The sequence below is a fragment of the Amblyraja radiata genome, chromosome 13, assembly GCF_010909765.2.
Source record: "Amblyraja radiata isolate CabotCenter1 chromosome 13, sAmbRad1.1.pri, whole genome shotgun sequence".
Lineage (NCBI taxonomy): Eukaryota > Metazoa > Chordata > Chondrichthyes > Rajiformes > Rajidae > Amblyraja > Amblyraja radiata.
The window spans coordinates 50,118,687-50,145,112 of record NC_045968.1 but is presented as its reverse complement, the minus strand read 5'-3'; the positions used below and the strand labels follow the sequence as shown (position 1 = coordinate 50,145,112).

The window sequence follows — 26,426 nt, the reverse complement described above, 5'->3', positions numbered from 1 at the left end:
TTGTGTAGTGGTGCAATATTATACACAAATCCAGAGCCAAAAAATTTGAATGGGGTTGCACAGCACCAGAAATTCGGGTTCGATCCTGACTATGGGTGCTATCTGTGCGGAGCTTGTACATTCTCCCTGTGACCAAGTGGGTTTTCTCCGGCTGCTCTGGTTTCCCCCCACACTACCATGACATGCAGGTTTGTAGGTTTATTGGCTTCTGTAAATTGCAGACCCCCCCACTTTATGGTAATTCAGAGACCCCACAAAATAATTTATTTTATGAAAAGAATAGCGACGATGGAAATAAGGATTTAGAAATTACAACCATAAAGGTTTATATACTGTTTAATGCATATCATTATTTTTATATAAATGCATGCCATTAGTGGTAATACACATTAATCATGCAGGGGTTTGTAAGCCATCAACACTTTCATGGCTTTCAGCATCTGCAGTTTCTTGCTGACTCTCCGCACTTTCATGGTGCTCCTCGGTAGGCGGAAGAGCAGGTTTAACTTGATATATGGACTTCCATGGTTTTCCTGGGCAGGTACTGATGACACGAACATCTGCTGTTGTGTTTTCTGCAGGGACATGGACCACTCGTGGATCCATTAAAAATGGTCCCCAACCGGATTCCTGCATCAGCATCTGTCGAGTGGGAAAGTTAATTTTATTAAATATCAGTAATAATCACCAATTATAAAAGTATAGACCTGTTATTTGGTTTGCCTGGAATAGAAAAGAATATTCTCATAATACCTTTGTTGATCTCATAAATGTTAATATTTTCAAATTTCATTTCCATACTTTACGGGATAAGATATCATTCTGCCCATTGATTCTGTGCTGCCTCACAGAACCATTTTATTTCCCTTAACCTTTTCATCACACATTTGCCCACTCACCCAACCTATCCAAGTCACCTTGCAGCCTCCTAGCATCCTCCTCACAGCTAACACTGCCCCCCAGCTTTGTGTCATCCGCAAACTTGGAGATGTTGCATTCAATTCCCTAGTCCAAATCATTAATATATATTGTAAATAGCTGGGGTCCCAGCACTGAGCCTTGCAGTACCCCACTTGTCACTGCCTGCCATTCTTAAAAGGACCCGTTACTCCTACTCTTTGCTTCCTGTCTGCCAGCCAGTTCTCTATCCACATCAATACTGAACCCCCAATACCGTGTGCTTTAGGCTTCCATACTAATCTCTAATGTGTGTGGTGGGGTTATGACATGATTTTGGGCATGTTTAATCCCACTTTTCACTATTAGGTGTATTGTCCTGCAGGTCACAGTCAGTTTAGTTTAGTTTAGTTTGGTTTAGTTTAGTTTAGTTTATAGATACAGTGCGGAAACAAGCCCTTCAGTCCACCGAGTCCACGCCGACCAGCGATCCACACACATTAACACAATCCTACACAAACTAGGGACAGTTTACACTTAGGTTTATGGTGCTGTGAGGTAGCGGCTCTACCTGCTGCTCCACTGTGCTCCCCTTTAAGCTCTCATTAGAAATACCACATAAATTCCCTTAAAAAGGTACTGCAGCACCAAGCTCCATATTCATGCTCAATTCTGCTCAAGTGGGATTCAAAACGGGAACCTTTTGACCAAGGCTAGAATGCTTATAACTGGGCCATAGGTGGCACCAAACAATGCTTGATTCACTAGAAAAGGATATTTTTCCTGGGACAATGGATAAAAAAAACAAGTGAATGAGATAAGTTAAGTATCTTTTTTATAGAGCCGCGTGGCACCGTTTGTGTTGTATGATGCTGCGATAACCCTCTCCTTAGTCCTTGTGCCTCTAGCACTTTATCCATCAGTTGCTAATAAGTTGTTAATGAAAGGCAGCATTTCCCTCTTTGTACATAATTACAACTTGCATTAGTACGGAGATTCCATTTCATTCTATAGAGGTCCCATATCATGACTCTTTCTATAGAGGGAATATAGAGCACAAGATATTGATTAAAATCTGTGACACATCGAGATATAATGATCCTGGATGAAGGACTGCACCATAATGTCTACACAATTGTCAGGGCATTCTGTAATTGGAGAAACATGTTGCTACGTTGATGCTCCTTAAAAAATAAACTACGGAAACCCCTTGAATGATTCTTACATAGATTATTATCATTTCTGAGCAGCCTAAAGCTTAGCTGAAAGAAGACGTAATATCAGGAAATGTTGTGAGTAATACTTAAAAACCTGACAATGTCTATAGGGAAGAAAGTTGCTCAAAGGGAGACAATGGTTAAAAAAATGCAGTGCTGAGAAATCTAAAGGTTCAAATTCAGGAATAAATTGATTCAGTTTCTGATCTGAGTTGCTACGAACATTGAACCGATGGAATGCATGCTATTGATAGAAAAAGGAAGGGGAAGAAAATACAGTAAATCATAATATCTCAGATCTTATTGTGTCAAGGACTCCTGAGTTCCCCAGATCTAATGCTAACTCAGGATTACCTTATTTTGCATGTCAATAGACAATAGACAATAGGTGCAGGAGTAGGCCATTCGGTCCTTCGAGCCAGTACCGCCATTCAATGTGATCATGGCTGAACATCCCCAATCAGTACCCCGTTCCTGCCTTCTCCCAATATCGCCTGACTACGCTATTTTTAAGAGCCCTATCTGGCTCTCTTGAAAGCATCCAGAGAACCTGCCTCCACCGCCTTCTGAGGAAGAGAATTCCACAGACTCACCACTCTCTGTGAGAAAAAGTGTTTCCTCTTCTCCGTTCTAAATGGCTTACTCCTTATTCTTAAACTGGGGCCCCTGGTTCTGGACTTCCCCAACATCTGGAACATGTTTCCTGCCTCTAGCATGTCCAAACCCTTAACAATTTTATATGCCTCAATGAGATCCCCTCTCATACTTCTAAACTCCAGAGTGTACAAGCCGAGCTGCTCCATTCTCTCAGCATATTACAGTCCCACCCAAGAATGGGACTCACTATCAAAACATGGAGGGGACGGGGGACACAATTTTTTGGCAGCCAAGCGCACATGCGCACACTCATACACGCGCGCGAGGCTTTCGGAGGCTCAATCCAGCGCTAAATGCAGCTCAACTTCCTGTCTCACCGGGTTAACCAATAGCCCTGTCTGGACTGACGGGATACAAGCGCTGCTTCTCCGCGCTGGCCATATTTTCCGCAAGCCCAGGCAGGTTAACCTGGCGGGATGTCGCCCACCTCTCAAAGCATGGGGGGGGATGTGTCCCCTCTGGCCCCCCCAGGTTTTCCGCCCCTGGTCCCACCATGGAATTAACCTTGTAAACCTACGCTGCACTCCCTCATTAGCAAGAATGTCCTTCCTCAAATTAGGAGACCAAAACTGCACACAATACTCCAGGTGTGGTCTCACTAGGGCTCTGTACAACTGCAGAAGGACCTCTTTGCTCCTATATTCGATTCCTCTTGTTATAAAGGCCAACATGCCATTCGCTTTTTTCACTGCCTGCTGTACCTGCATGCTTACTTTCATAGACTGATGAACCCCAGATGCCGTTGTACTTCCCCCTTTCCCAACTTGACGCCATTTAGATAGTAATCTGCCTTCCTGTTTTTGCTACCAAAGTGGATAACCTCACATTTATCCGCATTAAACTTCATCTGCCATGCATCTGCCCACTCTCCCAACCTGTCCAAGTCACCCTGCATTCTCATAGCATCCTCCTCACAGTTCATACTGCCACCCAGCTTTGTGTCATCTGCAAATTTGCTAATGTTACTTTGAATCCATTCATCCAAATCATTGATGTATATTGTAAATAGCTGCGGTCCCACCACCGAGCCTTGCGGTACCCCACTAGTCATTGCCTGCCATTCTGAAAGGGACCCGTTAATCCCTACTCTTTGTTTCCTGTCTGCTAACCTCTATCCATGTCAGCACTCTATCCCAATACCATCTGCCCTAATTTTGCCCATTAATCTCCTATGTGGGACCTTATCAAATGCTTTCTGAAAGTCCAGGTATACTACATCCACTGGCTCTCCCTTGTCCATTTTTCTAGTTACATCTTCAAAAAATTCCAGAAGATTATTCATGCACGATTGCCCCTTCGTAAATCCATGCTGACTCGGACCGATCCTGTTACTGCTATCCAAATGTTCGGCTATTTCATCTTTTATAATAGACTCCAGCATCTTCCCCACCACCGATGTCAGGCTAACTGATCTAGAATTCCCTGTTTTCTCTCTCTCGCCTTCCTTAAAAAATGGGATAACATTAGCTACCCTCCAATCCACAGGAACTGATCCTGAATCTATAGAACATTGGAAATTTATCACCAATGCATCCACAATTTCTAGAGCCACTTCCTTAAGTACCCTGGGATGCAGACCATCAAGCCCTGGGGATTCATTAGCCTTCAGTCCCATCAGTCTACCCAACAGCATTTCCTGCCTAATATGGATTTCCTTCAGTTCCTCCGTCACCCCAGATCCTCTGGTCACTTCTATATCAGGAAGATTGTTTGTGCCCTCCTTGGTGAAGACAGATCCAAAGTACCTGTTCAACTCATCTGCCATTTCCTTTTTCCCCATAATAAATTCACCTTTTTCAGTCTTCAAGGGTCCAACTTAGGTCTTAACTTATTCTTTCCTCTTCACATACCTGAAGAAGCTTATACTATTCTGCTTTATATTCTTGGCTAGCTTACCTTCGTACCTCATCTTTTCTCCCCATCTTTTTGGTTATCTTCTGTTGTTCTTTAAACATTACCCAATCCTCTTGTTTCCCGCTCATCTTTGCTACGTTGTACATCTTCGCTTTAATTTTTATACTGTCCCTGATGTCCCTTGTCAGCCATGGTCGCCCCTTTCTCCCCTTGGAATCTTTCTTCCTCCTAGGAATGAACTGATCCTGCACCTTCTGTATTATTCCTAGAAATACCTGCCATTTTTGTTCCACTGTCATCCCTGCTAGTGTATCTTTCCAGTCAACTTTGGCCAGCTCCTCCCTCATGGCCTCATAGTCCCCTTTATTCAACTGTAACACTGACACCTCCTATCCACTCTTCTCCCTCTCCAATTGCAAATGTCAGTCGGACTCCAGACTCATTATTGCAGAATAACTTGAAATACTCACACAAAATACAGTCAATTGAATGAGGCAAGTGAAAGCCGATGGAACATGTTGTCCATCGTTGGAAAGGAGGGAAGGAAGTTAGGAAAATAAACGGGTGAACGGTTAGTTGTGGGAAACAAGAAATGACGGCTGAATTGAAGGTCCTATAATATTTTCCATATTAAAGATGCTTTGACCAACCATCTCTGTCTCATTTGAACTGTATTCGTTTTTCTAAATGCATGAAAAGGCAATTGTTTGTCCACCTGAAAAAAATTTTAGTAGCTTCCTTCATTAATTTGTCATTTGACAAAATAACTGTTGCTTGAGATTTAATCGTAGAAGGCTGCTCTAGATGGATAGATCTCATGTGGTCTAGGGAGAGCTAGATGAATGGATAGAGAATAGACTTCTTGGAAGGAAGCAGGGGATGATGGTGGAGGGTTGTTTAATGGAGTGAAGGCCTGCAACTAGTCGGGTGCATCAAGGATTGGTACTGGGCTGATTGCAGTCCGTGGTTTATTGCAATGATTTAGATGAGAATGGATAAGGCATAATGTATAAGTAAGTTCACACATTACATTGAAGTGGGTTGCATTGTGGATGGCAAAGATCATTAATAAAAATTACAGCAGGATCTTGATCAGGTGGAATAATGGTTGATGGAACTTAATGCATTTTAGTATGAGGTTTTGCATTTTGGGAAGTTAAATCAGGGCAGGACCTTCACAGTGAATGGCAGGGCCCTGGCGAGTAACATAGAAACATAAAAATAGGTGCAGGAGTAGGCCATGCGGCCCTTCGAGCCTGCACCGCCATTCAATATGATCATGGCTGATCATCCAACTCAGTATCCTGTACCTGTCTTCTCTCCATACTGCCTGATCCCTTTATCCACAAGGGCCACATCTAACTCCCTCTTAAATATAGCCAATGAACTGGCCTCAACTACCTTCTGTGGCAGAGAATTCCACAGATTCACCACATCAATCTTCTAAATTCAAGCGAGTACAAGCCAAGTCTATCCAGTCTTTCTTCATATGAAAGTCCTGCCATCCCAGTGAACCTTCTCTGTACTCCCTCTATGGCAAGAATGTCTTTCCTCAGATTAGGAGATCAAAACTAAAACCAAAATTAGTACACAATACTCCAGGTGTGGTCTCACCAAGGCCCTGTACAACTGCAGTGGAACCTCCGTGCTCCTATACTCAAATCCTTTTGCTATGAATGCTAACATACCATTCTCTTTCTTCACTGCCTGGTGCACCTGCATGCCTACTATCAATGACTGGTGTACCATGACACCCAGGTCTCGTTGCATCTCCCCTTTTCCTAATCGGCCACCATTCAGGTAATAGTGTACTTTCCTGTTCTTGCCACCAAAGTGGATAACATCACATTTATCCACACTGTACTGCATCTGCCATGCATTTGCCCACTCACCCAACCTATCCAAGTCACCTTGCAGCCTCCTAGCATCCTCCTCACAGCTAAAACTGCCACCCCCCCCCCCCCCCACCTTTGTGTCATCCGCAAACTTGGAGATGTTGCATTCAATTCCCTCGTCCAAATCATTAATATATATTGTAAATAGCTGGGGTCCCAGCACTGAGCCTTGCGGTACCCCACTAGTCACTGCCTGCCATTCTGAAAAGGACCCGTTTACTCCTACTCTTTGCTTCCTGTCTGCCAGCCATTCTCTATCCACATCAATACCAAACCCCCAATACCGTGTGCTTTAAGTTTGCATACCAATCTCTTATGTGGGACCTTATCGAAAGCCTTCTGAAAGTTTAGATATAACACATCCACTGGTTCTCCCTTATCCACTATACTAGTTATATCCACAAAAAATTCTATAAGATTCGTCAGACATGATTTACCTTTCATAAATCCATGCTGACTTTGTACAATGATTTCACCACTTGCCAAATGTGCTGCTATCCCATCTTTAATAACTGACTCGAGCATTTTCCCCACTACCGATGTTAGATTAACTGGTCTGTAATTCCCCGTTTTCTCTCTCCCTCCCTTTTTAAAAAGTGGGGTTACATTAGCTACCCTACAAACCTCAGGAACTGCTCCAGAATCTAAAGAGTTTTGAAAAATTATCACTAATGCATCCATTATTTCTGGGGCTACTTCCTTAATTACTCTGGGATGCAGCCTATCTGGCCCTGGGGATTTATCGGCCTTTAATCCATTCAATTTACCTTACACCACTTCCCGACTAACCTGGATTTCACTCAGTTCCTCTATCTCATTTGACCCACGGTCCCCTGCTATTTCCGGCAGATTATTTATGTCTTCCTTAGTGAAGACAGAACCAAAGTAGTTATTCAATTGATCTGCCATGTCCTTGTTCCCCATGATCAATTCACCTGTTTCTGACTGCAAGGGACCTACATTTGTTTTAACTAATCTTTTTCTCTTCACATATCTATAAAAACTTTTGCAGACAGTTTTTATGTTCCCTCCCAGTTTTCTTTCATAATCTATTTTCCCTTTCCTAATTTAGCCCTTTGTCCTCCTCTGCTGGACTGAATTTCTCCCAGTCCTCCGGTAGGCTGCTTTTTCTGGCTAATTTGTAGCCTTTATCTTTTGTTTTGATACTATCCCTTGTCATCCATGGATGCACTACCTTCCCTGATTTATTCTTTTGCCAAACTGGGATGAACAATTGTTGTAGTTCATCCATGCAGTCTTTAAATGCCTTCCATTGCATATCCACCATCAACCCATTAAGAATCAATTGCCAGTCTATCTTGGCTAGTTCACGTCTCATACCCTCAAAGCTACCTTTCTTTAAGTTCAGAACCCTTGTTTCTGAATTAACTATGTCACTCTCCATCCTAATGAACAACTCAACCATATTATGGTCACTTTTGCAAAAGGGGCCACGCACAACAAGACTGCTAACTAACCCTTCCTCATTACTCAATACCAAGTCTAGAATAGCCTGCTCTCCCGTTGGTTCCTCTACATGTTGGTTTAGAAAACTATCCCGCATACATTCCAAGAAATCCTTTTCCTCAGCACCCCTGCCAATGTGATTCACCCAATCTATATGTAGATTGAAGTCACCCATTATAACTGTTTTACCTTTGTTGCATGCATTTCTAATTTATTGTTTGATGCCATCCCCAACTCCACTACTACTGTTAGGTGGCCTGTACACAACTCCCACTAGCGTTTTCTGCCACTTGGTGTTCCGCAGCTCTACACATATCGATTCCACATCCTCCAAGCTAATGCCCTTCCTTTCTATTGGGCTAATCTGCTCTCTAACCAGCAATGCTACCCCACCTCCTTTTCCTTTCTGTCTATCCCTCCTGAATATTGAATATCCCTGGATGTTCAGCTCCCAGCCTTGGTCACCCTGGAGCCATGTCTCCGTGATCCCAACTATATCATAGTCATTAATAGCCATCTGCACATTCAACTCATCCACCTTATTATGAATGCTCCTTGCTTTGAAACACAAAGCATTCAGGCTTGATTTTACAACACTCTTACCCCTTATACAATTATGTTAAAAAGTGGCCCTTTGAAAAGAGTGTTGTAGAGTAGAGGGATCTAGCAGTGCAGGTACCTAGTTTCCTGAAAATTGTATCAGAAATGGATCGGGTGGTCAAGAAGGCTTTTGCCACATTGGCCTTCATCAGTCAGTCTATTGAGTATAGAAGTCGGGATGTTATGTAACCGTTTAAAATATATTGGTCAGGCCGCATGCAGAGTATTGTGTTCAGTTTTGGTCACCCTGCTATATGAAGGATATTGTTAAGCTGGAAAGAGTGCAGAGAAGATTCAGAAGGAAGTTGCCAGGACTTGAGGGCCTGAGCTATAGGGAGAGGTTGCACAGGCTCTGGCTTTATTCCTTGGAACACAGGAGGCTGAGGTGTGATTTTAGAGCCTTATGATCTTATACACCTCTTAGATCATGAGGCTTTTAGATAGAGTTGGGATTCCAGAACCAGAGGACAGGGGTTTAAGGTGAGAAGGGAAATAATTAATAGGAACCTGAGGGGCATTTTTTTCACTCAGAGGGTGGTGGGTATATGGAAAGAGCTGACAGAGAAGGCTGTTGATGCAGGTACAATAACAACATTTAAAAGAGATTTGTACAGGTACATGGATAAAAAAGGTTTAAAGGGATATAGGCCAAATGCGGGCAGGTTGGGCTAGTGTAGATGGGGCACTTTGGTCAGCATGGGCGAGTTGGGCTGAAGGGCCTATATCTGTGCAGTATAATTATGATTCTTTGACTCCATTATGTATATCTTCAGTGCCAAAGATAATCTCAGAATAGGCAGAGAGTTGGTTGGTAAAATTTCAGTGGGGGGGGGAATTTGGATAAAATAGCATTAACAGAAGTACCACTAAAGCCATAGCATTGCTGAATGCCTAACATTCCTCATGACAATGTACGTACAAGGCGAGAGGTGGGAAAAGGGCAGGGGTGACTGTGTTCAAAGCCCAATGCAAGAACATGGGGAGAAAATGGAAGTATTCAACAATTAACCCTCATTTGCTATTAAAAAAAACAAGCGTTGCCTTGTTTTCATCTTGCCAGAAATTGAACCAGTTGGTGTCTATCAAGCTGACAAGTTAAATATCCTAATATTAATCGGATACACCACACACCTTTGAAATGTTGCCAAAAGTACAATTCATGCAGAAGTTAACACGGTGAACAAAGAATGAATATTAAGATTACCTCTGCTTCAGGCACGGGATCACAGGACACAGTTCCAGAGGCATAACTTAACCAGAGCATTTCATGTAAAGTTGAAGAGCAGTGCAGCTGGAAAACAAAATATATTGTTTCTTCTTTTCAAAAAAAAACAATCTAACCATGTAATAGTTCAAATCTAAGTTCCACAAATGGTGCCCGTGTTAAAATGCTTATGTTGACTTTTAGGACAATTAATAACTTAATTGGCACTAACCAAAGAAATTAATCTCCTTAATATTAACTGGGACAGCTTGCCAGTGTTATAGTATTTTGTTTTTCATTTAATGTGAGAAAATCTATTGAATAAAATCATGCTGTAATGCACTATGAAGTAAATGCTAATAAAGATCAATGACATACGTTTTTGCTGAAGAAACATGAGTGAATAGAATAGAATAATAGAATAGAAATAATTTAATTGCCACACAACCAAGGTCGGTGGTATTTGGGTTGCCAGCAGCGGTACAATAATAAAGAACACAACCACAATAAAAAGTTTACACAAACATCCACCACAGCATTCATCACTGTGGTGGAAGGCACAGAGCTTGGCCAGTCCTCCTCCATTTTCCCCCGTGGTCGGGACCACCACCCTCCACAGCCGTTGCTGCGGGCGTCCAGATGGTAAGGGACAAAGTCAAAGTCAAGGTGAGTCCAGGATCGGCTCTTCCCAACCAGAGACCGCGGCTTCAGGCTGGTGTAGGCCGCAGGCCGGCGGTCAAAGTTTTAAAGTACCTGCCGTGCCGCAGCCGGAAGCACCGCAGTCTGCAGGGCCGGCGGTCGAAGCTCCCCTCCAGGGGAGATGATAAGTCCATACCACGCCCGCGGTAGAAGACGGCCGCGGGCCGGCAGTGAAAGCTTCTTCTTCCACCCGGGTCCCCAACGTGAGATCCTGGGCTGTAGACGCCGCACCAGCTGGAGTTCTGCAGACTGCGGCTTCAGGCTGCCGGCTGCCGCGGGCCAGCGTAACGGAGCGCTCCCCTCCAGCGAGGTCTCACCCGCTCCGCGCCGAGAGTCCACGCTGTGCCCGCCGCTGAAGCTCCGGGCGCGTCTCCGGGAAAGTCGGCGCCGATCCATGCTGTTAGGCCACGGGGGAGGCGACCTGAAAAAGTCGCCTCTCCATGGAAGAGGCGGCCGAAACGGTTTCCCCCTTACCCCCCCCCACACCACCCCCCACACTTAACACACAAAGAACATTAAAAACAGACTTTTAAACATACTAAAAAAATTAAAAAAGTTGAAAAAAAGACGGACACGCTGCCGACAGGCTGCTGCCAGTGCAGCGCCCCCTACCGTGCTAATATGCAAATACAAATTGCCTTTATTGTCATTCAAACAGACAGAGGTTGGAACAAAATTTCGTTCCCTGCAGTTATAACAGTAAAATAACCATAAAACACAATTAGTACAGTTTCACACAAACATCCATCACAGTGAATCTCAAAACACCTCCTCACTGTGATGGAAGACAAAAGCCTTATCTATTCCCTGTTCACATCAAGGCGATCAAGGTTCCTGATGTTAAAGCTCCCGGCGGGCGTTGGTAAGTCACGCGGTCGATTAAGCCGCACCGAGCGATGTAAGGCCCTGCGACGGGCCGACTCAAACCCCGCGATTCTGAGCGGGCGAAGTTGCCGTTGAGGGAGCTCTCGGAAATGGGTCTCCCACCAGGGATTTGCGAGCTCCCGATTTTACCGTCCACAGTGCCTGCGGCCGTGGCGTCCGAAGCTCCGCAGTCGGGTCGCCGCCGCCGCCGCGCCACCTCAGCTCACCTCACCTCAGCCAGCTCCGCGATGGTAAGGCCTCTGAGGCTCCACAATGTTAGGCCCCAGCAAGACGGAGACACGACAAGGAAAAGGTCGCGTCTCCATTCAAGGAACAGATTAAAAAGTTAAAAGTCCCCCCTCCCCCCACACACACATATACATAACTAAAAATAAACCGAAAACATACTCTAACAAGACGGAAAAAAAGAAAAAAAGGCAGACGGACTGCAGGTGAGCCACAGCCACAAGGCGCCGCCACACACACTAATATAGACTAAATGAAGGAGATCATTCATCTTAAGGTTGGCCTTTCAGAAACCAAAATCTTTCCAGACTTCACTGAGACTTGGTTACTGTGTCGTGTCACCGGTACATATCAAGTAGGATTACAATGTGGATTTTTGTCTGCTTTGCAACTTGCACTCAGTCTGAATGGTTGTGCAATGTTATGCTAAATCAAGAGGTGATCCTTGTTCCACATTTCTGCAAACCTAGATTTTGTTCTTCTTCAGAAGTACCGCTGTGAACCAAATCATTTCCACAAATACGCATATGGCTGTGGAGCGCGCTTCAGTAAAGTGTAACTTGCCACAACTTCCTCCAGATGGCAAACAGGGTAATAGTAGACAACCCATAATGAACCACAATTTTTTTTGGTTCATTCAATTGTTCTAAAGAAGTGTCCTGATCCAAAACTTTGTCTGTCCATTCCTTCCACAGATGCTGCTTGATTTACTGAGTTCCTCCAGCACTTTGTGTTTTGCACAACTTTTCTGATGGGTGTTGGTAATGACCTAAATAGGACGGCACAAGAAAGGGCTTTCCATCTCCTTTAGGCCAGTTCCATGGTGTTTTATGCATGCAACCTACTATAAAAATGTAGCAAAATCTGTCATCAAATCATTAGGAATAAAGCAGTGAGTACAGAAAATTCTCAGTAGAAACAGGCCATTCGGCCCACGTTGACCATGCCAACCAGCGATCACCCCTAAACACTGGCACTATCCTACAAACTAGGGACAATTTACAATTTATGGAAGCCAAATAACGTACAAACCTGGACATCTTTGGAATGTGGGAGGAAAGTGCAGCACTTGGAGAAAATCCACATGGTCATAGGGAGAATGAACAAACTCCGTACAGACAGCACCCGTGGTCAGGATCAAGCCTGGGTCTCTGGCGCTGTAAAGTAGCTACTCTACCACTGGCCCAACCTTGTGGTCTGACATGTTGAATTTTTCCTGTATTTTAATTGCCTATTTAAAATGTTCATCATCCATGATGTTTTGCTTAAGTATCTCCTCTTCAGAATAATTTTGCTGCTGTGAATGACATCATGTGCCTTCGGCATAAGAATCACACATACAACTTTGCTATTTGTGGATATTTAGTGGAATTGGCAGGTGCAATAGAGGTAGGATGAACTATCCAGCACCATTACAACCGTCTGATTAAAAGGAATTTATCACTGGAAAGGTAGGACATTTTAATGCTAATCCTTAGTTACCATGGATACACGGAGGACAATCTTCTTCTTGAATTATTATTCATTTTGTTGTCTTGCTTTGAGATCAAGCAACTTGTTTCTTCCCAATTTCTTCCCAACTGTTATCAGACAACTGAATCATCCTACCACAACTAGAGATTAGTGCTGAACTACTATCTACCTCTTTGATAACCCTTGGACTATACTTGATTGGACTTTGCTGGCTTTACCTTGCACTAAATTTGATTTCCTTTTCTTGTATCAATACATTGTAAATGCATTGAATGTAATCATGTATTGTCTTTCTGCTGACTGGTCAGCATGCACCAACAGCTTTTCACTGTACCTCGGTCCGTGTGACAATAAATGAAGCTGAAACTGAAACTGGCTAGATTCATTTGAGACAGTGAAGAGCTAGCCATGCTAAAAGGAACTGTAGTGAGATAATGTAGAACAAGATTGCATTAATAAACAAATTAGGTTATTATGACAACTGGACATGGGAAATTTATTGCCCCATTTATTGATATATTGATTTTATTTTTAAATATCTTGAAAATTCCCAAACAGCTACAAAACGTTTGGTTGTTCTGAACCAATGAAGGAATCTAAATTGGATAGTGCTGGAAAACAGGTTCTGATGAAATGCTATTTGGCACTGTTCAGAAGACAATAATTAAATAATTATAGATGTTCTTGTGCAAGTGGTCTACAGAACAATCATGTCTTGACAAGACAAGTCAAGGCAGCCAACAAAACAATACAGAGGTTTATCTTCAAATACTTACCTTTGCACCGTTAACGATGAAAGGGCATTGAATAATGTCCTCATCAGCTACAGCGGGATCTTTACTACATTCAGTCTCCTGCATCCTGAATGCCATTCTGTACATCATTCCAGCCACCACCTGAATGTAAACAGTATTAACAGTAGAGTATTAGTATGGGAAACATAATTGCTGCCCAATATCATTATTCCAACAGTCTTCATTTTACTTCCTTGTTTAATTTTTCACACATCCTTTATTTAAAATATATTATAGTTGCACATAATGTAGAAATTTCCTTTTGGGACAACAAATACCTCTGACCAAAAAATGAACAGGATTTGTTTGTTTTAATTCTCATTAACAAAACCATTGGGAGGAAAATGGTCTGGTTCTTTGATGAAATGGTCTGGTTCATTTCTCCCCCCCCCCCCCCCCCCCCCCCACCACCAACAGTTCCCCTACACTGGGTCCCCATTGTCCTTTGTCCCCTCCCCCCCCTATTGTCCATTGTTCTGCCCCACACTGGATCCTCCATTGTTCTTCTCCTGCCCCTCACGGCCGTCCCTCCGAGGCCACACCACCGTCGACGCCCCCACTTCACGCCTCCCTGGTGCCGACCCGGGCCCCAGCTGCGGGCTCCGTCGGCTGCCCTGCCCGACCCAGACTTCGACCCGCGAGGCCCCGGCCGGGCCCCGACCCGGGCTTCTACGCAGCGATCCGGGAGGCATCGATACTACGGCGCTTCAATAAAAGCCTCCGGCCACATTCCCCATCCACAGCTGTGGCACGACCGTCGGGAAGCCTTCTCTTGGACACAAAACGTCAACCATTCCTTCTCATCAGAGATGCTGTCTGTCCTGCTGAGATACTCCAGCATTTTGTGTCTATCTTGAAATTTTCTCAGTCCTTACTTGCCTTGCTTCTTAAAATTGATCTTATCTTGTGTAGTTTCTTTTCCCTAACAATGCCCAAATATTTTTAAAATTATACAAGCCTCCAAAAGTCATAATAAAAATCTTCCCCCAACTACAACGGATCTGAAAAGGGATCTCAGCCCAAACCATTGCCTATTCATGCTCTCCAGAGATGCTACCCGACCTGGTGAGTTACTCCAGCACTTTGTGTTTTTTTACTCAAGATGCCAGCATCTGCAGGACCTTGTGTTTTCTGTCTAAAGAAAAATCATAGGCAGACAGAGGAGTACAATATCTGGAGATTGTGGAAATATAGGGCAATGGTACGTAATGTACGAATTAGTGCCAGGCCTATTAAGAATGAGGTTGGAAAGTAATTCGATACAAAAAAGTTGCCAGAGGTTTACAAAATGCTGTAAATCTAATGCTAGGTCAGTAGTTAATTTTAAATATGTGGTTGACAGAGTTTCATTATCAAAGAGTTTTAATAGAAGTGGCACAATGGTTGCTAATAATCCTTTACCTCATTGGACTTTGGAACAGGTTCAAGGGGCTAAATGTCTCTCATCTGTTCGTATTCTTTCATAAGAAAATTGGAAAATTCATATGACTTGAACTAAATTACTCAAAATTTGAATGAAAATAACACGATAATTGATACATTTGAGAATAAAAGACTAACCTGACTGGTTAAGCTGTACACCGCAGCAATACGGAAGTAATTTTCGTAAGTGCTGTTACTGTTGAAGGTTTTGATAGCATGGGCACCTGCTTTTTTTGCTGCAGAATCATCAGTTGGCTCTGGTTCTCTACATCCAAGGCATATTCCAGGTGCTGGGAAGCAATTCACAGATGGTTAGACTACAAACAAGCAATTGTCGTAAATAAAATTATAATGGAAACAACAATGAATTTTCCCAGTATGATAACAGATAATTACATCAGCTCCCTAAAGGAGTCATTCCCTATTTTCTATTCGCCTATTTTCTTCTCCATAAATTATAGGGTTTTTATATTCAAAACGTGATCTGCTTGTCATTTGAAGTTGAGTGGGAGATCTGCTTCCATTATAACCATATAACCATATAACAATTACAGCACGGAAACAGGCCATCTCGACCCTTCTAGTCCGTGCCGAACACGCATTCTCCCCTAGTCTCATATACCTGCGCTCAGACCATAACCCGCCATTCCTTACCCATCCATATAACTATCCAATTTATTTATAAATGATAAAAACGAACCTGCCTCCACCACCTTGACTGGAAGCTCATTCCACACAGCCACCAGTCTCTGAGTAAAGAAGTTCCCCCTCATGTTACCCCTAAACTTCTGTCCCTTAATTCTCAAGTCATGTCCCCTTGTTTGAATCTTCCCTACTCTCAGTGGGAAAAGCTTATCCATGTCAACTCTGTCTATCCCTCTCATCATTTTAAAGAACTCTATCAAATCCCCCCTTAACGTTCTGCACTCCAAAGAATAAAGCCCTAACTTATTCAACCTTTCTCTGTAACTTAGTTGCTGAAACCCAGGCAACATTCTAGTAAATCTCCTCTGTACTCTCTCTATTTTGTTGACATCCTTCCTATAAGTAGGCGACCAAAATTGTACACCATACTCCAGAATTGGCCACACCAATGCCTTGTACAATTTTAACATTAACATGGCCGACATATGTGACCTCAGGCACCCGGAACTTGCACTTTGACCGATTGAGCTTCAAATTTATCTGCCGAGCACGGTCCAAAATCCGCCGGAGGTTGTGGTCATGTTCGGCCACATCCCTCCCATAGACCAGAATGTCATCCACAATAATCGCGCAGGGCAGACCTGCAAATAATTGTTCCATTGAACGCTGAAATTCTGTCGGGGCGGGCATTGGAGGCGTGGGTTCGAATCCCACTTCTGACACCATGTAAAGGTTTTATTACTGACACACTGTAAGCTTTACTGTGAGTTTAATATAGCACATGGCACACACGTCCCAGCACTGACTGCATCCAGCCTTCAGGCGTACTGGAACCTAGTGGGAGGAACAAAGGGAGGATACTACAGTTATACTAATATGATGGGGCGTGGTTAGTGGTGATGAGGTAACTACATTATAGGTTGCATGCATAACCCATCTACACATCCCAACTTCTATACTCAATGCTCTGATTTATAAAGGCCAGCACAACAAAAGCTTTCTTTACCACCCTATCTACATGAGATTCCACTTTCAGGGACTGTGCACAGTTATTCCCAGATCCCTCTGTTCACTTGCATTCTTCAATTCCCTACCATTTACCATGTACGTCCTATTTTGATTTGTCCTGCCAAGATGTAGCATCTCACACTTATCAGCATCAAACTCCATCTGCCATCTTTCAGCCCACTCTTCCAACTGGCATAAATCTCTCTGTAGACTTTGAAAATCTACTTCATTATCCACAACCCCACCTATCTTAGTATCATCTGCATACTTACTAATCCAATTTACCACACCATCATCCAGATCATTGATGTACATGACAAACAACAGTGGACCCAACACAGATCCCTGTGGCACCCCACTAGTCACTGGCCTCCAACCTGACAAACAACCATCCACCATTACTCTCTGGCATCTCCCATTCAGCCACTGTTGAATCCATCTTGCTACTCCACCATTAATACCCAACAATTGAACCTTCTTAACCAACCTTCCGTGAGGAACCTTGTCAAAGGCCTTACTGAAGTCCATATATACAACATCCACTGCTTTACCCTCATCAATTTCCGGAGTAACCTCTTCAAAAAATTCAAGAAGATTAGTCAAACATGACCTTCCAGGCATAAATCCATGTTGACTGTTCCTAATCAGACCCTGTTTATCCAGATGCTTATATATATTATCTCTAAGTATCCTTTCCATTATTTTGCCAACCACTGACATCAAACTAACAGGTCTATAATTGCTAGGTTTACTCTTAGACCCCTTTTTAAACAATGGAACAACATGCGCAGTACGCCAATCCTCCGGCACTGTTCCCGTTTCTAATGACATTTGAAATATTTCTGTCATAGCCCCTGCTATTTCTACACTAACTTCCCTCAATGTCCTAGGGAATATCCTGTCCGGACCTGGAGACTTATCCACTTTTATATTTTTCAAAAGTGTCAGTACTTCCTCTTCTTTGAATCTCATCGTTTCCATAGCTACTCTACTTGTTTCCCTTACCTCACATAATTCAATATCCTTCTCCTTGGTGAATACCGAAGAAAATAAATTGTTCAATATCTCCCCCATCTCTATTGGCTCTGCAGATAGCTGTCCACTCTGACTCTCTAATGGACCAATTGTATCCCTCGTTATCCTTTTGCTATTAATATAGCTGTAGAAACCCTTTGGATTTACTTTCACCTTACTTGCCAAAGCAACCTCATATCTTCTTTTAGCTTTTCTAATTTCTTTCTTAAGATTCTTTTTACATTCTTTATACTCCTCAAGCACCTCATTTACTCCATGCTGCCTATAATTATTGTAGATCTCTCTCTTTTTCCGAACCAAGTGTCCAATTTCCCTTGAAAACCATGTCTCTTTCCAATTTTTACTATTTCCTTTCAACCGAACAGGGACATAAAGATTCTGTACTCTTAAAATTTCACCTTTAAATGTCTTCCATTTCTCTTCCACATCTTTCCCATAAAACAAACTGTCCCAATTTACTCCTTTTAAATCCTTTTGCATCTCCTCAAAGTTAGCCTTTCTCCAATCAAAAATCTCAACCCTAGGTCCAGTTCTGACCCTCTCCATAATTATATTGAAACTAATGGTATTGTGATCACTGGTCCCGAACTGTTCCCCAACGCATACCTCTGCCACCTGACCCGTCTAATTTCCTAACAGGAGGTCCAGCACCGCCCCTTCTCTAGTAGGTACTTCTATGCATTGCTGCAAAAACCTATCCTGCACACATTTTACAAACTCCAACCCATCCAGCCCATTTACAGAATGTGTTTCCCAATCTATGTGTGGAAAATTGAAATCTCCCACAATCACTACCTTGTGCTTACTACTAATATCTGCAATCTCCTTACATATTTACTCTTCCAATTCTCGCTCCCCATTTGGCGGTCTATAATACACCCCTATAAGTGTTGCTACCCCTTTCCCATTTCTCAGTTCCATCCAAATAGCCTCCCTAGACGAGCCCTCTAATCTATCCTGCCAAAGCCCTGCTGTAATATCTTCCCTGATAAGCAATGCAACACCTCCACCTCTTGCCCCTCCAATTCTATCACACCTGAAGCAACGAAATCCTGGAATATTTAGTTTCCAATCACAGCCCTCCTGCAACCATGTTTCACTGATCGCCACAACATCATACTTCCAGGTGTCAATCCAGGCTCTAAGTTCATCCACCTTTCTTACAATGCTCCTAGCATTAAAATATACACATTTAAGAAACCCACCATCTCTTATTCTCTGTTTATTGCCTTTTTCTTCTCTCTCCCCTAAATTTTGGGTCAGAGTGCTACCATTCTCTGCCTCCTGCCTCACACACTGACTGCTAGCTTTCCCAATTTGAGTCCCTCCCCCCAACCATACTAGTTTAAAGTCTCCCCAGTAGCCTTTGCAAATCTCCCCGCCAGGATATTGGTCCCCCTCGAGTTCAAGTGCAAACCGTCATTTCTGTACAGGTCGCACCTTCCCCAAAAGAGGTCCCAATGATCCAGAAACTTGAATCCATACCCACTGCACCAATTACTGTTTCAAATGGTCATCACATGGTCTAATGACATTCTGACATAAGAAAAATAAAACCAATTCATTCTCTTGCCATTTTTCCTCGTGCTTTGAGAATTAAAGAACTGGAATGGTGGCCACCCACTAGAAATATTCTGGTAATGCAAGGCCAACCAAGATATTTAAATAAGACATCTTTCTGAGTTGATGGGCTTTTGAACACACTCTCAAACATGGTGATGTAGCGGCACCTAGTGGTGGGGTGGGGAAGTCAGAAGCCTTGTGATTGGTCGGCACGGTCATGTGACCGCGGGCGTTTGTTCGCGGGCTTTTAGCCAGTTATTCAGCGCTCCCCCCAATGACAGGAGGTGTGTTTGTTAGCTAAGCCAGGCACGCGGTTTTCACGTGTTTTAATTCCGTTTTTTCTGTAAATAAAAATTACTTTATTCAACCTGCCTGGTCTCGCTTCAGTGAGTAATTAATTTCTCCCCCTTATATACTTGGTATCATTTTTTTAAGAACTCTTACCTGTAGTTGTAACATTGCAGTTATGTGAAGTCACTTGGGTTTTTCTTTGGAACACATTGATTAACACTTCTGAACTACATTCACCAGTTGACTAAAATAACATCAGAAGCAGAATAAAAAAGAATGAGGTTGAATTCATTCTAACAAGGCTGGTTAAAATATCATTGACAAATAAAACTTGACACAATTTATAACAACGTACAAGACACTGTACTTCAAGTATTTCAGAATCTCCAAGCATTCATTCAGTCCAGCACCCTGCTCCTCAATGGATGCACAGATTTAGCCACCAGTTCAATACCAATGGGTAAATGGTTGAACTGGGCTAACATAAGCTGCCTTTTCTTAATAGCTACAGATGTGCGATAACCAGCTTTGCCCCTTTTATTACACATTTGACAAATAAATTATCAATGTACTAAGAACATTTAGCATTTATAAAATGCTTCCCACCACCTCAGGGCAGTCCATGGCACTTCATTAGTATTGAGGGAGGCACTTCATGGCATTGAGGGAGATAATTCTTCCCATGCTATCTCCCAGGGGAGTGATCCCATCAATCCCATTCCCCTTCTCCTTATTTCCCTGCATCCAGAGATCTAAATTTCCCTCATGTGCCCAGCAACTGCCATTTGATTATTTTTGCCATTAATAATAATAATAAATTTTATTTTCGGGCGCCTTTCAAATCTCAAGGTCACCTTACAAAGATTAAACAGAAGAGAGAAAAAACATATAGTCGGAGAAAAATAAATAATAAGGACATCATCAATACACAAATTAAAGATAGAAATCGCTTCAAAGACACAAAATCAAAAAATCAAAAAAAACACAATGTTAGAAGGGGTAATTTGAAGAAGCTATTTAACCAAACAGTGCCATATCTTTGGGATGTGGGAGAAAAAATAAGCACCTGGAACAGATAAACATGGTCACAGAGAAAACAATTGCTGAAAAGTCCAATTTGATATAATCGAAAGAGAGGATCAAATCCAGGTCACTAACTGCTACACCACAGTGCTGACTTAAATTATGACTTGTAAGTAAGGATGCTTTCAGCTTAGACTTTCAGAAAACTTACAGCTTCTTTGGGTGCTCTGTAGTTGCAAGCTTTCCAGAGATTATTGCTTTCAGTGGGACAGTCTGTTTCACGGATAGAAAACTTGAGGAAGTAGTGCTTTTCACGTTCTCCCTGTGACAAACAATTTTTATCAGATAAGCACTTTGGATCCTCAAACTACAAATATGAGTTCAAAACAGTACACAAAATGCATAGACATGTAAAAACAACATGATTAAGAAATGGTAATGTGGCAGAAAAAGATGGGTCATTTTTCAGATGGGGAGGTTGTCCCACCAAGATGTCACTAGACTCAGTGTTGGACCCTAAGCTGTTCACAAGCTGTTTCAATGATTTGTTTGAATGGATCAAGTTCACATATCCACTTATGGAGTGGATTATAACTCCATGTTATATGCTGATTGTACTAAGCATGAGTGAGGAGGACATAAAATAACCATAGGAGGATACGATCAGGCAAGGATGTTCAAGGATATGACAGATGGAATACAACATGAAAAAAATATGATGGTCATCGATTTTGATTGAAAGATTAGAAATGGGAGTTTTTCTAAAGTGTTTTTATTCAGAGGGAACATATGAGACACATGAATCATTGGATGTGTTCACCTTGGATTTCGAAGCATGAAATGTGACCTTATTCATGCATGTAAGATCCATTGAGGTCTTGACAGGGTAGATGCAGAGATGTTTCTCTTGGTGAGGAAATATTATACAATAACATTGCTCAAATGATAAGTTCTTAAGGAACTTATGTTAAGATGCAAGAGAAGTACTTGGATACATGTCTCCACAAAGGAAATAAGAACACACACACATAGGGGAACAGATTGCTTGTTATAACATGGAGATGTTGATGTAAATACGCATAGCTTTGTTTGCTTTGAAGCGGCTATAACTGTCAGAGGTTGTATTTGGTTTAGGTTGGTGTTTAGAATGGAGGTTGTTAATGGGATCTTTCTCCAGGACATTCTTCTTCCTTTGTGACACATCTCTGAACTCGGCTGTGTCATGAAGGGGATTTATGGTAGACTATATTGGGTTGTAGGCACCAAGGGTAGATACTAGTCTGTGAGATGTTTGTGCTGTTTAAATGTATTTATGTTGAGATAAAAGATAAGGCATGGGTGATGGTTGTGTGACCTTTGCAAAAGGGTTTCTTATGGTTATAGAAAACTGAGAAAGTAACTCTGTTTTGATAATCTTTCATTTGTTGTGTGGAATGCTATTAGTGAAGAGGCCGTACATTCCTTTCCTCCAGAGATGAGCAAGGGGGAGGTTAATACAGAATGAAATGAGACCCGAACTTGGGAAGAAGCAATCAAGTGTGACAATTAGTGGCCTTTGTGTGTTTGGAGTTGGGAATTGTGTGATTAGAAATAACTTAAGTCTTTACCACTTTGTAAGAATGGGGCAAAACTCATATTTAATCTTTGTAATCCATAAGTAACTGTATTTTAACTATATAGTTGTAAGGAAATTAATTGTGAAGTGTATTGTGTTTAATTATGATTGTAAGTTTTAGACTTTGTTTAAATCTGAAGTTTTAGAAATAACTTTATTTTCCAAAAGTGAAAATATGTTTTGTGTTTATGTGTTGTGTGATTGCTGTTGAGATTTGAACTGGAATACTCTGTGCAAGTCTGGGATTCAAATCAAAGAAACAGTGAGTCTAAATTGAGGAAGGAGATGCTAGCTTCATTGTTTGAAGAGAGATTATGCAGATAAGGCCTGTAGACTCTTGAATTTAGAAGATTGAAAAATAACATTCTGAAGAGGATTGACAAGTTTACATGGGGTTGTTATTACTCTTTGCCGAACCAGAACCAGAACCTAGAACCAGGAGGTCTGAAGAATGGTCTCAAAATAAATTGTGGAATCATTCAGCCTAGGGTGGAATCATTCAACATTACTTCACACAAAGGGTAGTGGATTGTGGAATTCACTACCCACGGGGCATGGAAGGCTGAAGGAGGACAGTGAGGAGAGAGATGACGGTTTGCTGGCGATATGGATGGAGCCTTTATGGCCAGCTGTGGCTGGGACTCTGAAAATGGTGCCAAAACCTGGCCACTTTTACTCTTATGTACTCAGTGAGCTGTTTCTATGCATTACTAAGGATTGTACTTATGTATGAGAGTTGGATATAGCTCTTGGGGCTAACAGAATCAAGGAATATGGGGGAAAAGCAGGAGTTGGGTACTAATTCTGGTTGTTCAGCCAAAATCATATTTAATGGCAGTGCTGACTCGAAGGGCTAACTGGCCTACTCCTGCGCACACTTTCTATGTTTCTCTGACTATGATAAAAATCTTACTGATCTGTTTGCAAAAAAACAAGAATTTCTCTGTATCTTAGTACAAGTGATAATAAAAGAACCATTGAGCCATTGAACCAATTGGATACAAATGTTGGCTCAGCCAAGGAGCCAGAGGGTGGTGGTGTAGGGATGTTATTCAGAGTGGAGGCCTGTGAGCAGTGTGTGCTGCAGGGGTCAGTGCTGGGGTCACTGTGGCTTGACATTCAAAGTAAACATTTGTTATTAACATAGTGGTACATTTGGGGATAACACCAGCATTGGTGGTGTCGTGGACAGTTCAGATAGTTACCTGAGATTACAACAGGATCCAGATGCTTTGGGAATGTGGGGCAAGAAATGGCAGAGGTAATATAACAGCCAAATGTATGCTTTTGCAATTTGGTAAATTATACCAGGGCAGGACTTGCCCAGTGAATGACTGGACCATGGAGAATGTTGGAGAACAGTGAATCAGGGGATAGAAGTACATAGTTTCCTGAAAGTGACAGCACATAGAGACAGGGTGAATAAGAAGGCATTTGGCATACTTGACTTTGGTGAGACTACTCTAAGAGTATTATGTGCAGTTATGGCCACCCAACTATAGGAAAAATGCCGTTATTAGAAAGGGTGCAGGAAAGAATCACTAAGACAAAACTGGGACTAGAGGATTTGAGCTACAGTATGAGGAGAGACTAGGTAGGCTAGGACTTTACAGCGTAGCAGGCAGAGGGGCGACTTTACAGAGAAATAAGAAAATTAATGAGTGGGTTAACATATGATGAGCATTTGACAGCTCTGGGCCTGGAATTTACAATGATGAAGGGAATTCTCATTGAAGCTTACCGAATAGTGAAAGGCTTGGATAGAGTGGATGTAGAGAGGATATTTCCAATGGTGGGAGATACTAGGACCAGAGGTCATAACCTCAGAATCATAGGTTGTTTCTTCAGGAAGGAGATGAGGAGGAATTACTTTAGTCAGAGGGAGGTGAATCTGTGAAATTCATTGCCACAGAAAGCTGTGGAAGGCAAGTCAATGGATATTTTTTAAGGCAGAGATAGATAGATTATTGATTAGTACGGGTGTCAGGGGTTATGGGGAGAAGGCAGGAGAATGCTGTGTAACTATGTAGTGCTGTTCCTGCAAAGGGAATTAAAATGGAAAGCTATGACATACAAGAACAATTAGTTTTAATTGAAAAAAATTGAAAGGACCTTGATGGGACCAACTAAAGAAATAAAGCACAAAGCCTTGATAAGAAGTAGAATTAATATTATTTGCATACATTTATGTGTCTATCTAGTACATCGGAGTACATTGGTGAAGTCTGCAATTGGAACTTCACAAGATTGAAGGCTCATTACATTCTCTAAGCAAGATGGACGTAGAAATTCCAGATAAGATAATAAAAAAACACATGAAAAATCATGAAATGTTCTTCAGCCCATTTTTCCTTAATATTCAACATATGTTTAGTTTAGTTTAGTTTAGTTTAGAGATACAGAGTGGAAACAGGCACTTCGGCTCACCAAGTCCGCACCGACCAGCGATCCCCACACATTAACACTATCCTACACACACTAGGGGCAACTTACACATTCACCAAGCCAATTAACCTACATACCTGGACGTCTTTGGAGTGTGGGAGGAAACCGAAGATCTCGGAGAAAACCCACACATTCACGGGGAGAACGTACAAACTCAGTACAGACAGCGCCCGTAGTCTGGATAGAACTCGGGAATCCGGCGCTGCAAGCGCTGTAGAGCAGCAACTCTACCGCTGCGCCACCATGGCCGCCAACTATGTATTACTGTAAATTATCATATGGCGGTTATATTTCCCCTTGCCAGCTACAAATTTTAATAATGTTTGCAATCAATAAACTGAAGTAATTTTGCATGATTATGTTCTTAACTGTTAAGATGCAAAAGTGTAAACATTTATTAGATGATATAATTTGCTTTCTATAATTATAATGTACTTCCACGTATGGATATATCTTACTTCAGAAGGGGTGTCAGTTTATAATTCCTTTTGTGCACTTAATTTACATTCTAACAAAAACATTAGAAAAACAGAGATCTGACAGGAAAATATTGTACTGATGTTCCAGCTATTTGATTTCTACTTTATTGTGCAATATACCAAGAATTCGGTTTTCGTTATGTTTAGAAATTGCACTGATTCTTAGTGCTCATGGGCCAGTGGACAATGCTGTTAGTGAAATAGTATGGTGACCTAAAGTGGCAAGCCATACAGTCCTGGTGGAGTGCCGTGCTGATTAAGAATGAGGCACTATGAGGCATTTTAAAGCTCCAATTTCCTGCGTCTTGGCACATTGAGTTATAATCTGCTCTTTAATCTGCACAACTTCGATCTCAAACAAAACAGAAAACATTTTGCAAACAGTGAGCAGACCTGTCAGCAACTGTGGAAAGAAGAAATGGTTCACTATGATCGAAGCACAAGTGGGGACAATGCCTTAAGCAAAAGCCAAAAAAAGAGATTCAACGGTCAACAAAAACACAACAATACCCAACTCCTGAGAATCAGGATATCTTCTTCTTAAATTTACCATGGACATAAGATACAAATAAGATACAAAAACCAGACCGAAAAAAATATTAAAATATCAATCTGAAAAGTGAGATCAATTCACCTGCAACTCATACTGGAAGATATCGACAACAAATAATATGAGATTTGCTCACCTGAACTTGAGCATCAGTGACCCTGTAAAGAGCAAATTTATTCTCCGTTTTCAGCTCCGTATTTATTTTACGAAGACTGAAATCCACAGCGATTAGAACCTCTGTCTTATTACAATCAATGTGCCGGATTTCAGGAACTTCGACGGATTCCGGCTCTGATTCTGCATTAATGTTTAAAAGTTGAATGATAAAGAGTGCAATGTATAACAGCTTCATACTGAGAAGGAGATGTACAGAACACGCTGCCTCCAACAGGTATCAGTAAGGGAAGATGGATCAGTGCATTACAGTCCCTTATGACTGTGAGACAAATAAGTCAATGGGGAACTTAGTAAAAACACATTTCA

General features: G+C 42.0%; 1 protein-coding gene across 2 annotated transcripts; it reads right to left on the bottom strand.

Moving 5' to 3' along the window:
• Positions 1 to 320: 320 nt before the first annotated feature.
• Positions 321 to 26,426, bottom strand: LOC116980007 (T-kininogen 1-like). 2 transcript variants are annotated; one of them, XM_033032063.1, is made up of 7 exons: positions 26,080 to 26,426; positions 21,066 to 21,176; positions 19,985 to 20,075; positions 15,428 to 15,579; positions 13,850 to 13,969; positions 9,792 to 9,878; positions 321 to 642 (listed from the first exon to the last, which is right to left on the bottom strand). In XM_033032063.1, exons 1-7 carry the CDS (start codon positions 26,293 to 26,295, stop codon positions 394 to 396), a joined length of 1,026 nt encoding a protein of 341 aa, XP_032887954.1. In that variant the 5' UTR covers positions 26,296 to 26,426; the 3' UTR covers positions 321 to 393. The 2 variants fall into 2 exon arrangements, with proteins under 2 accessions (XP_032887954.1, XP_032887955.1); XM_033032064.1 differs by lacking the exon at positions 321 to 642 and adding an exon at positions 1,570 to 1,680.

Excerpts from the sequence above, each read along its gene's own strand:
- LOC116980007 (XM_033032063.1), bottom strand. The coding sequence starts at position 26,295 with ATGAAGCTGTTATACATTGCACTCTTTATCATTCAACTTTTAAACATT. Across the intron at positions 20,076-21,065 it reads ACAGAGCACCCAAAGAAGCT|TCAACTGGTGAATGTAGTTC; the intron begins GTAAGTTTTCTG and ends ATGTTATTTTAG. Across the intron at positions 15,580-19,984 it reads CTGCAATGTTACAACTACAG|CACCTGGAATATGCCTTGGA; the intron begins GTAAGAGTTCTT and ends ATTGCTTCCCAG.